Source organism: Mauremys mutica, chromosome 10 (assembly GCF_020497125.1).
Source record: "Mauremys mutica isolate MM-2020 ecotype Southern chromosome 10, ASM2049712v1, whole genome shotgun sequence".
Taxonomy (NCBI): Eukaryota; Metazoa; Chordata; order Testudines; family Geoemydidae; genus Mauremys; species Mauremys mutica.
In genome coordinates this window covers 43,131,183-43,143,643 of record NC_059081.1, presented here as the reverse complement: position 1 = coordinate 43,143,643, position 12,461 = coordinate 43,131,183, and the positions used below count along the sequence as shown (strand labels likewise).

General features: G+C 44.9%; 1 protein-coding gene across 3 annotated transcripts in view; it reads right to left on the bottom strand.

Moving 5' to 3' along the window:
* Nucleotides 1–11,783, bottom strand: part of RBM45 (RNA binding motif protein 45) — a 30,522-nt gene extending 18,739 nt beyond the window's left edge. The window contains exons 1-6 of one of the 3 annotated variants that reach the window (XM_045033073.1): nucleotides 11,418–11,783; nucleotides 4,980–5,102; nucleotides 4,715–4,841; nucleotides 2,934–3,065; nucleotides 2,404–2,583; nucleotides 1,227–1,356 (exon numbers count right to left, since the gene is read on the bottom strand). In XM_045033073.1, the coding sequence (XP_044889008.1) occupies nucleotides 1,227–1,356; nucleotides 2,404–2,583; nucleotides 2,934–3,065; nucleotides 4,715–4,841; nucleotides 4,980–5,102; nucleotides 11,418–11,696 (971 nt within the window). In that variant the 5' untranslated portion in view covers nucleotides 11,697–11,783. The remainder of the gene's footprint in view (nucleotides 1–1,226; nucleotides 1,357–2,403; nucleotides 2,584–2,933; nucleotides 3,066–4,714; nucleotides 4,842–4,979; nucleotides 5,103–11,417) is intronic. The other 2 variants (XM_045033071.1, XM_045033072.1) reach the window with 2 other exon arrangements.
* Between the last annotated feature and the right edge of the window lie 678 nt (nucleotides 11,784–12,461).

Genomic DNA, 12,461 nt, shown 5'->3' with positions numbered 1-12,461 from the left:
TGGGGCTTTTCCATTTAGAAGGAGGGATGGGGACCCAGATAGACAAAAGATTCTCGCCTTGTGCCAAAGCTATATAAGGGAGTGGAACAGAACAAAGGAGATTCCAGTCATGAGAAATCCCCTAGCTACCACCTGAGCTGGAACAAGGACTGTCCCAGGGGAAAGAATTGGGCCCAGACTAGGAAGGAGTCCTGTCTGTGAAAGAAGCTTATTAGAACATCTCTGAGGGTGAGATTTTATCTGTAATCAGTTTCTTAATGTATTAGGCTTAGACTTGCGTGTTTGTTTTATTTTGCTTGGTAACTTACTTTGTACTGTCTGTTATTACTTAGAACCACTTAAATCCTACTTTTTATATTTAATAAAATCACTTTTGCTTATTATTGAACCCAGAATTAGTGACTAATGCACAGCTGCTTGCTCCCCCAGGTATATGTCTCTATAGTGTTACAAAGGGCGGACAATTTAAGAGTTTATTCTGTATAAGCTTTATACAGAGGAAAGCAGATTTATTTGGGGCTCGGATCCCATTGGGAGTTGGTGTCTGGGTGATAGAGACAGGAGCACTTCTTAAACTGTTTTCAGTTAAGTCTGCAGCTTTGGGGCACATGGTTCAGATCCTGGGTCTGTGTTGGAGCAAACTGGTGTGTCTGGCTCGACAAAGCAGGGTTCTGAAGGCCCAAACTGGCAGAGAAAATGGGCTCCGAGGTAGTCTCAGCACATCAGGTGGCAGTCCCAAGGGGGTCTCTGTGACCCAACCCGTCACAGTGAACAAAGCAGAGGGGGAGAGGGATAGCTCAGTGGTTTGAGCATTGGCCTGCTAAACCCAGGGCTGTGAGTTCAATCCTTGAGGGGGCCATTTAGAGAACTGGGGTAAAAATCTGTCTGGGGATTGGTCCTGCTTTGAGCAGGGGGTTGGACTAGATGACCTCCTGAGGTCCCTTCCAACCCTGATATTCTATGATTTTATGACCAGCAAGGGACATAGGAGACAAAGATTCCTGTAACTTTGCCCCCTGATACCAGGAGGCACTGTAGTGGTGAGTGCACACCATAGCACCCCAAAATATCTTACATTTCAGAAGCATCCACTATAGAAACAAAAGTTGTACAGTGGTAGGTTTAATTTTCTTTATTTTTCCTTTTCCCCTTGCCTTTGTAACAATTTTCCACTGCTCTCCAGAACACAGAATTACAGCTTTTCACCTATGTGGGTTGGTACTTACTCCAGTCCGTCGCTCCCATCTTCAAGGAAAGTTACACCTAGACGATTTCCAGGAGGATATTCAAAACCATGTAGCTTGTATTTGGCATATATAGCTGATGCTGCAGTAGTATACTGAATCACAGCATGCCCTAAAGATGGATGAAACATACCAAGATATTGTAGAAAGTGTGTAAGTTGAAATCCTCAAAAGCACTACTAAGAACAAAGTGTACTCAAACAACACAGCAGGGTACAACACCAAATTAGTCATATGCACTCTAATACAATGAAGTCTTTTTACTTCATCATCCAACTCATCTTCAGCAAAATCCCAAAACTGGGTGACTGAACAAATCTTTACAGCTGAACCTGAAAATCATCTGATATTACTTCCTTTATAGAATGCCTATACAAAAAAACCTCCAAAAGTTAACAGATATTTGTAACCACTAATTTGTACACAAATATTTTCCTTTTTAGTGTAGTTTCTCTGAAATAAGTGATTAAAATGTAGGGTTCCTGTTTGTTGTATCAATGATTTCCATATCAAATTTGTCAGCTTAAAAGCAGGAGGTAGTTCTTGTAACCAGCAATTTAAGCCATTATGTTCTTTTGGATCATGCATCATCAATACTAATAATTCTGTACCAGCAAGTTAGTTAACAATACTATTGATGATAATATAATCCAGCTCGTTCTCCCATAGCTATACTGGCTCTGCGGGGCTAGCTAACAGGCTTAAAATTGTAAAACCTTATTTTAAGATGGAATCCATACATTACTTTGAGGGCATGATGAGAATTCAACAAAGCAAATGCATGTTTTTTTTCCTTAACAGAAATCCTACCCATCTTTGATAACATCACATCTGATGCAGAATCTATTAAGAAACAGCTTTCATTTAATTTTTGACTTCTGAGCATACGAAATGTAGAGATGCTGTGGGTTGCTTCCCTATTTTGTAAATATTAGGACCTCTCAGGGATCTAGTTAGGGATAGGATGTAACTGTTCAGTCTAATAGGTCTGTTCAGAGGAGATGTGGAGTAGAAGAACAGCGTGCAGGACCAAATTTATGTATCTTCCACTGCCAAAGAGCTACATCATTCTGGATTGAGGAGGAAGAGGAAGGGAAGATAAAATATTTTAGAGTCAAAACAATAGAAAGAAAGAGGTTCTTTTTGTTTTGTTATTTACCATGGTTAGTATGTGGATCTCGCTGAACATCACAATACTCCAGTCCTGGGACTAGATCAAAGAGGAAGAACAGCTGCTCTTGTACGAAGGGGAGTCGCGATACCACTGACAGGCGTTTGGAAACGGATTCTCGAACTCTTGTCTGACTCTTTTCAAAACTACCAAATTCTGGCTGTCCTTCTCAAGAACCAAAACAAGACACATTACATGTCATTATACTACTGTACCTTGACCATTTTAATAAAAAAATTCTAAAATGTTTCTAGGACCTAAGTCATGTTATAATTAAAAAAAAGGACATATTTATTTCAGACAACCAATGCAAAGGCCAAATGTAAAAAAAACCCTGAACAATATAGAAACTAAGTGTCTGAGTTAGAACCAACAACCAAAAACCTGGACCTACTATTTATATGCATCTCCATTTTGCCTCTCTCTGAATATACCTCTATTTCCATAACACTCTTTCCAGTTTCTGTGTGATCTTATCCAGAATTACCAGTCACTGTTAATGTGAAGTTATTACTTACCAAAGGGAAATACACTCCCTCTAGGTTCATGCCCCATTGGCTCCTGCCTCATACTACTGCTACTACTGTAATATTCACGCTCAGAGGATTCAGACGGCTTGTTTTTAGGTTCAGCCAAAATGGCCCTGTAACCTGGAACAAGTAACCACATATTTCAAATTTCATCATGTATTTTTCAAACATCTATGACTAGAAAATGTTCTTTAAGCATTGTATTGAAAAACATTACAGACAGAAAAATCAGTTACTGTTTCTTTAAAAAAACAACAACTATTCTATCACTCATGAAGACAATTAGAAGATTGGAAGCAACATAACCCATTATCTATTCATTCAGAAGTACAGTACTCAAAGATCATCTTGGAAATACTTGACAAAGAGGCAAGAAGTAGCTGGACATCTATGCAGCTTCAGTCTACCTTTGCCTACCAAGATCTGTGCTGAATTAGGCACTTCACCTGTGTAAGCTATTTGGTCTGGTCTCAGACCATCTAACTCCTTTCATTCTGACCTCATGGACCCGGGTTTAGAGAAAAATACTAAATTTGTTAACAGGCTGATATACTTGTGTGCTGATATAACCTTAACTCTCATTAAATGAAGTGTTTGTGTGTCCTAATTTTAGTTAGGAATAAGATATTTAAGAGAATTATAAAAAATAGGTGCTTAATTGATATTTGTGATTAATTGGGCACTACATAGTCCAAGACTACATAATTAATTTATTTAATTGTATTAAAAACATACCAGTCCACTGTTTTGGGCACATCTTTGTAAAGTATTATACAGCTTTTAAATACTGGCTTTAACTGTTAACTCTCCTCCACAACTCTCTCAGAACTAAACTTTACCACACCTTGTTTATACTAATTTGTTTGCAAATTTGTTCTCTGGCTTTTTGAAGGCCCATATAGGAAGATTTGAAGAACATTCTTTACTGAAACCACAGTAACCATGTCAGCACTACTGATCATCTAATATGTTCAATAAGGCTTTATGCAGAATATTGGTGTTTCCTCTTGGCTGTGTGTGTAAAAGGACAAAAAGAAAAACATCACAGATCATCTGAGGAGCATGAAGCACTACAGAAAAGTGTGTTTTATTATTCCCATTTTACAGAGGGAGAAACTAGGGCATGAGAGGTTAAATGAATTGCCAATGTCACAGGAATTCTAGTTCTGTCAATCCTGTACTCTAAGCACTAGACAACAACTTTAACTGCAACAAATGTTAAATCATAAGACTAAGTGTGCTATATTCTGAAAATAGTGAAACATGGTATTAGTATCAAATGCAATTTTGTTTAAATAGCTGTAGTCACAATACATTTTACTGTTGTGTTTGTGCATTATTATATATTCCTTTTATTTTGAGCATCCCTTGAGAACATCATAAAAGTTCATCTGCATAAAAAATGTGTGCGTGTGTGTGTGTATACATGTACATGTATGTGCTGCACTACACCCAGGCTATTTTACATCAACAGAAGTCACTGTAGTTCATTCCCAAAGCCCTTTCACTGTTATTACTTTAAATCTAAGACCTTGACCCTGCAAGTACTTTCACAGGTGACTAGTCCCACTGAACTTAATGGTACTACCTGCATGCATTGTTTACAGTACTAGGTTCTGCAACCTGTGGCCACCAATGCATTTACACCATAAATAATTTTGCTGCTAATAAAACTGAAGCCAGAGGCTGCCGTACTTGGACCTATACTAATGAGTTCACAGTTTCTCATAATAAATGAGTGGGGGGAAAAAAATCAGTCACATTCTTACTTCGATCACACTCTTCTATTGCCAGGGCAGCTTGGGATGGTTTTAAATACCTCACATAGCCCAAACCTTTACTTTCTCCTGTGGTTTTCTTCTTAATAATGCTACAATATTCAATGTCTCCATACACCTAGGAGATTTAAAAAATGTAAAAACAATTTTATCCAACATTTCTGAACTTCATAAAATTTTACATTTTAATCTACTGTCAAAAATAACCTGAGAAAATGCAGTTGGATATAATGAATAACTAAAACTCAACCAGTACCTTAAACTTATTCCTCAGATCTTCCTCTGTATAAGACTTCGGTATCATAACAAAGATGCGTGTAAGCTCTTCATCTTCAACATCTCGGTGGCTTCCGGAAGCTCTGGACTGGGCAATGAACACCTAACAGAGTTAAACACAATGTTAATTACTTGAGAAAAATGTAAATATACATGAATAGTCAGGAAAAATAATGTCTTCAAATAGCTTTGTGCTTATATTTGCATTCTCTGACTACTCCTGTGGCAAAAAAGAAAAAAGTTGCCTTTCACTATAGATGTACTCTGACAAAAGACCTGCCTGCTGCAAACATGTACATCAGTACACAATCAGGGACCCAGATGAGAGACCAGCCCACATGCTCCCACATGAAGAATTATGGTTCAGTCTTCAGTTATTATAACCCATCTTCCAAAAGCCTGTCACAAGTTAAGCAGTTGGGAGCAGTGTAACTGGCTGGTCAATGAGTTGCACCAGTGTTGTCTGGCTACCCTGCCTCCTTCACAAGACCTGGGAGGGCAGGAAATTTTGAAAGGGCACCTACGCATGGTGGAGGGGGAAGGACATGAATACCTAGGCTGGCCTCCATTAGCAGCATTAATGCTGGCACAGCTGGCTCTTTAAGCATGCACTGATGTACACTGTAGCAAAAGGATGGACTACTTCATAGCAGATACATGATTGTAGCCATTTTGTTTAAAAAACAAACAACATGGATCACTTGACGACTGCCTGCTCTGTTCGTTCCCTCTGAAGCACCTGGCATGGGCCACTGTCGGAAGACAGGATACTGGGCTAAATAGATCAGATGGATAAATGGGTCTAACCCAATATGGCCATTCTCAGGTTCTAAAGAAAAAAAAAAATCAAAAATCAAAGCATACTAAGGCCCTGACACTGCAGTGTGTATTAACTTGAATGGGAATCCACTTATGTGGGGCTCAGCACAGGTCAAGACCTAACTTCTCATAGTCATAACTATACTCATAATAATACTTTTCATGTATATTGCACCTCTCTTCAGAGGATTACAAGGCACACAAAAACTAGTTGGAAAGTAACCTCACTTTAGAGATGGGGAAACTCAATCAAAGCTGTGAAATGACCTGCCTAAGGCCATACAGCCTGTGGCAGAATAAAGAATAGAATCCTAAGCTTCTAACTCTCAGGGCTTGTCTACACTACAAAATTACGCCGACTTTATCTAATTTGATCTTGAGCCTCCGAATTAATTAAGTTGATTGTATGTGTCCACACCATGTTCATTGTCTCGATGGAGTGCGTCCTCACTAGCAGTGCCTGCATCAATGCACAAAGCAGTGCATCACGGGTAGCTATCCCAAAGTGCCACTTGCCACAGTGTGTTTTGGGAAGTTTGTGCAATGCCCCATGGGAACAAAACATTGCTGCAGGGGAGAATGGGAACATTGCGTTGGCACCCCAGGATGCACTGTGCTTCCTCCCTCATATCAACGGCAAACCCCCCAGTGGTTTTCATGCCTTAAAACCACCACGCATATGCCATAACCCCAGAAGCATGGAGCCTGCTCAGTTATGCACTCTTGCTGTGAGCATCTCAAACACCTCGCGCCTTCTCCTGCAGTATTTCTAGAGCCGAAGTAGGGTCTGCCATGCAGAACATAGCAATGTCCTGCACGCAGCTCTGCTGCAAGCCATTGAAAAAAAAACAAAAAACAATTCACAGTTGCTGCTGGAAGTCACAGAGCAGCTGCACTCTGTTGAGTGCCATTTCTGGTCCCGTGAAGCAAGCACTGACTAGTGGGACCACATCCTTTTGCAGATATGGCTGTGGCTGAAGAACTTTTGAATGCAGAAGGCCACCTTCCAGGAACTCTGTGGAGAGCTTTCCCCTGCCCTGCAGTTCAACAACACAAAATGAGAGCTGCTCTGACAGTGGAGAAGTGAGTGGTGATCGCTATTTGGAAGCTTGCAATGCCAGACAGTTACCAGTCAGTGGGGAATCAATTTAGAGTAGGTAAATCAACCACGGAAGCTGCTGTGCTCCAAGTGTGCAAGGCCATTAATTGACTTCTGCTACAAAGGGTAGTGAGTCTGGGAAATGTGCAGGACATAGTGGATGGTTTTGCCATGATGGGATTCCCTAATTGGAGTGGGGCGACAGATGGCACGCATATCCCCATCTTGGCACTACACCACCTTGCCAAAGAGTACATAAACTGAAAGAGATACTTTTCAATTGTGTTACAAGTGATGTTGGATCAAAGGGGGCGTTTCACCGGCATCACGCACATCTTTAGGAACTCGGGTCTGTTCAAAAAGCTGCAATCCAGGACTTTCTTTCTAGACCACAAAATGAACATTGATGATATTGAGATGCCTATAGTTACCCTGAGTGGCCCAACCTACTCCTTGCTCCTATGGCTCATGAAGCCATACACCGGCCATCTGGACAGCAGTAAGGAACGGTTCAACTATAGGTTTAGCAAGTGCAGAATGGTGGTTGAATGTGCCTTTGGTCATTTGAAAGGGCACTGGAGAAGTTTATTAACAAGGTTGGGCCTTATTGAAGAGAACATCCCCATGGTTATAGCTGCCTGCTGTGTGTTCCATATCATCTGTGGAAAAAAAAGGGGGGAAATTTTCCACAGGGATGGGCAGTTGAGGCAGATCGCATGGCAGCCATTTTTGAGCAGCCAGACACCAGGGCAATAAGAAAAGCACAGCAAGGGGTGCTATGCATCCCCGAGGCTTTGAAAAGCTGTTTCAGTAATGAGTCACAGTAACGTGAGCTGCTTGTCTGCATTGTGCTTTCCCAAACCTTCACCTGCCTTGTATCACTGTCCCTGTAAAGCCAACCCACCGCCCAAGCCCACTGCTTCTACTCGATAAAAACATTTATTTCTCGAATCCATTTACTTTATTTAACTAACACAAGTAAAGAGGGAGAACAGAAAAAAAGGTAACCTTGGGGAAAAAGGGTTATAAAGTTGGAACGGGAGAAACATTTTCAGCTGAGTAACATAACACCGTATTCCAGACCCTCAAAGGTCAGTGAATGGGCGCCTTCTGTTCCTTGTACCCTCCCCCTGAGTTAAGTGAAAGGGATAATGAACTTTTCTCCCATATCTCATGGAACGCACGGAGGAAGGTGATTCTGCATCAAGCGATGCTGGCTGGCTGTCCACCAGGGTCTGCAGAGGGACTCTACCCTCCTGCTTCTGTTCCTGCAGTTCAACCAAATGCCTCAACATGTCTGCTTGGTCACTCATAATCCGAAGCATCTCATCCTGCACTGCACGCTCTTCCTCATTGGAAGCTTTCCTGCTCTCAATGTCCAGGTCTCAGACAGTGAAATCCTCCACGCTCGCAGCTCTGTGTCAGCTGTCCCAGAGGCATTCATTATTTTGGTGAACATGTCCTCCTGCGTTCTCTTTCTCCTCCTTCTAATCAGCAAAAGTCTGCTTTCAGGTGTTGATGACACGCCAAAGGACACATTTCCAGCTGTCATGGGGAAAAAAAGGAGCCATTGTACATGAATAAAATGCTTCCATATCAAGGCCGTTTTCATTTAAAAACGAACAAAAAAAAACCCTTATTACACTAGGTGCAAGCCATAACAATCAGAATTCATAACTGTTCGCTGTGCCATTCTGCTGCTCCATCCATGGTGAGTAAGCCCCCCTGGGTCATGGATGACCGCACTTCTAATGAAGTTTATGGCAGGCTCATGTCAGGAGCAGAAGTAGCTAGTCGAACAATGTCCCTTCCCCATAGTACCACAGGAAACTACGAATGGGAAGGAGGGGGGGACACACCACACGAGACGGACATTTTCACTCCCAAATTACAGAATCTCCCCTAGGCAACCCTATGTGGTATCAATCTCCTGAGAGTAACAGAGGCGGAAAGGAAGGCGATGCTTCGAGTGTATGGGTATAGACTCGGTCCTTATGCTGCTATGATGCCAGCAGAATTAATTCAGGAGTTGCATGGGAAAGTATCATACTATGGTAGAAGAAATAAGACTGCCCTGCCCAGAAACCGTCTGCAAAGGATTGCAGAGTACCTCCATGAAAGTTTCCTAGAGATATCCATGGAGGGTTCCCAGGCTATCCAAGTCCACCCGTAAACTGTCTTTTCCAGGGGCCACCCTCTGCGTAGCTGGAGCGGCCTCTTGTAAGCAGAGAACCACAGCACCTTGCTTTTTCTTCACAGTAAACATGCCATACCACCTAGTGTGTGTGCCCACTAAAGTTTAACTGGACTTTGATTGTAACTGTACACTCACCAGGGGTGCATTTCCCAGCATCACAGTCAGCCATCGTGATGTCCAGCAATCCAACAGGGCTCCAGGATTAAAAAATATTTCCTGGCTCTCAGGGAGAGTGGATCCACCGCTCGCCTGTCTCCCATTCTCCTCCTCCTCTTCCACCATATTGTCTTCCTTGTTGTCCCTAGACTCATATACCTGTGAAGTGTCCATGTTGCTTGTGGGGGTGCTGGTAGGTTCACCCTCAAGAACTGCATGCAGTTCGTTGTAGAACCAGCATGTGTGGGTTCAGCACTAGAACTATTCGCCTCCCTTGCCTTCTGGTACGCTTGGCAAAGTTTTTATTTTCACACAGCACTGCTGTGGTCCCTCATGCAGCCCTTCTCCCCCATTCCATGAGTGATCTTTGCACAGATGTCAGCGTTTCTTCTGCTGGATCAGAGCTCTGCCTGCACAGAACTCTTCTCCCCACACAGTGATGAGATCCACCACCTCCAGTGCAGTTTGGGGCATGTAGTCTCCATGATCAGCTGTGCTCAAGCTGGCATGCTCCCAATGCTGATCAAACAGGAAATGGGAAATCAAAAATTTCCAGTTTCCTGTGTATCTGCTTGCAGTGCAGCAGTGTTGACAATGATCTCCAGAGAGGTCACAGATGAGCACTGTGGGACACCACCTGGAGGCCAATTAAGTCGAATTACAAAATATTGCGTCTGCACTACCTCGCAGTCAACCCATGAAAATCAAATTAAGTGCTATGCTTCTCACAGAGGTGGATTACAGAAGTTGACATTAAATGCGACTCAGGTCGGCGTAAAGGACCCGGTAGTGTAGACACATACATTAACAGGTCGACTTAAGGTGGCTTCCTTCGACTTAACTTTTTAGTGTAGACCGGGCCTCAGTCATGTGTGCTGTTAAAAGATTATCCTTCCTCACTTGATGACATCCTCGCTTGATGACGTTACCACTTTTCTTACTGTTTAGCCTCATTTACCTCATCTCATCATTTAAACAACAGTAAAACAATTCAAGAAACTGAAAGTGGTCATCAATAGCAAGTCATTACTGACTCTCATAGATAAAAATGTGAAAATTACTTTGACAAAAACTGTGCATATTGCATTAGCAGAGCTTTAAAATACCTTCTGTTATTATTCAATTCATTTGTATCAATCCCAAGAATCTTTACAAATTTTTGAAGGAGAAGAGCTTCTGAACACCCTGAAATCTAGTATGTCAAAGAGTAAATCAGGGATTGGCAACCTTTGGCACACGGCCCGCCAGGGTAAGCACCCTGGTGGGTCAGGCCAGTTTGTTTACCTGCCACATCCACAGGTTGGGGCAATCGCGGTTCGCCATTCCAGGCCAATGAGGATGGCGGGAAGCGGCGGCGAGCACATCCCTCAGCCTGCGCCACTTCCCGCGGCCCCCCACTGGCCTGGGACAGCAAACTGCGGCCAGTGGGAGCCGCGATCGGCCGAACCTGTGGACTCGGCAGGTAAACAAACGTGCCAAAGGTTGCCGATCCCTGGAGTAAATACTAGTTCCAGGGACTCTCTCTTCCCCTAAGCCTCCTGTTGTGGTTTTATGATCGCAGTTCCCTTTATCTAAAGGTTTCTCTCTCCCTCCTGTCGCTGCGGGGAAAACTCACACAAACAAGGGAAAGCTGCTGCCCACCTATAAATGTGGCTGTACCAAGTGCTGCCAAGTGCCCAAACAGACAAACGAAGGAGAGAGGAGGTTTTTGTCTGGAGATGAGGGGACGCAGAGTGAAGTGTGAGTTTCTCCGGGGCGTTTAACTAAAGCATCTTGCTCCCCACAGCAGAGACTATGCCTGGCGGTGGGGGAAGGAGGCACAGCTGGGTCACGGCCGAGGTGACTGATCCCCTTTCCGCACCATGCTGTGGCGCTGGGACCGGCAGGAGGGGAGAGGCAGTGGCGCGTGGGGGCTCTCGTCACCCCCACAGCCCGATCAGACAAGTCCTGCAGCCCGCACCGCGAGGCCGGAGCGAGGCGGCTGCGCTGGGCCAGGCCCCGCCGACTCAGCCAGGCCACGAAGGGGAGGAATCCGCGGCCTCGCTGCCCCCCGCCACCACCTGCGCCCGGGACCAGCCTGCGCCGTGGGGGCACAGGGGGGAGGCGGCTGCGCGGCGGGCGGCAGTCGGGGCGCGCAGGGCCGGTACCTTGATGGGCTTGGTGTCGGGCGCCAGGCTGCGGCCGTGCATCTCCTCCATGGCCCGGCAGGCCTGCGAGCTGCGGGCGAACTTGACGAAGGCGATGCCGCGGGACTCGTGGGTGCGCTTGTCCCGCACCAGCCAGATGTCCTGGATCTCCCCGAACGGGGCGAAGCGCTCCCGGATCAGCGCCTCCCCCGTGTCCTTCCCCAGCACCAGGAACACGCGGCTGTTGGGGGGCTCGTCCAGGCACTCGGCTGACAGGCGGAACCCGCCGCCCTCCTCCATGGCGAACCCGCCCGCCCCGAGCCTAGTCCGGAGCCTTCCGCGCCGGGCCAGCCAGCAACGGCGTCCTTCCCGGCGCCTGGGCGTTACTGCGCATGCGCGCTAACCGCTGCTGAAGCCGCCTGCTGCCCACACTGTGCCCTCAGAAAGTTATTCCCAGCTGTGAGCGCGGACGGAGCTTGAGCAAGGGCCAAACCGGTCCATGGGCTTGTTTCGCACTACACGGGGAGGGGCAGGAGCCGGCGTTATGCAAGGGGGAGATGCGCGGCCAGGCAGTGGCGGAGGCCAGGCCGGGTAACGCGGGATGAGAGAGTCGCCAAAACAGGTTGTGGGTGGCACAGGGGCTTGCAGAACTGCTGGATAGTCCATCTCAACACCCCTTTCCCTGGGTGTGGTGATAAAGGCAGCCCAGTGACTAGACGCAGCCACTCTTCTCGAGCTGATACAATGTATTGACCTGCCAAAGGAGATGTGCTTCAGTTAAAAAAATTTACACATCTGCCCTCCTAAAAATTTTCATATGTGGTTTTTGATAGTTAAAAGAATTGTGAGTGTCTGTAGGTGTAAAATGTCTGCACTGAGTCTCAGAGCAGCTCCCAGATGTGTCCTAGCTGCTGTTCTGAGTGTCTGAATGGTGCTTCATTTTCTGTAATCCACTGCACATATCATTTCGCTCCATTTATTTATTTAAACATGTTTTTATGGCTTATTCTTAGCACACCATCATTTACCTTGGTTAACATTGTGTAGATGAATGTTGTGTTATTT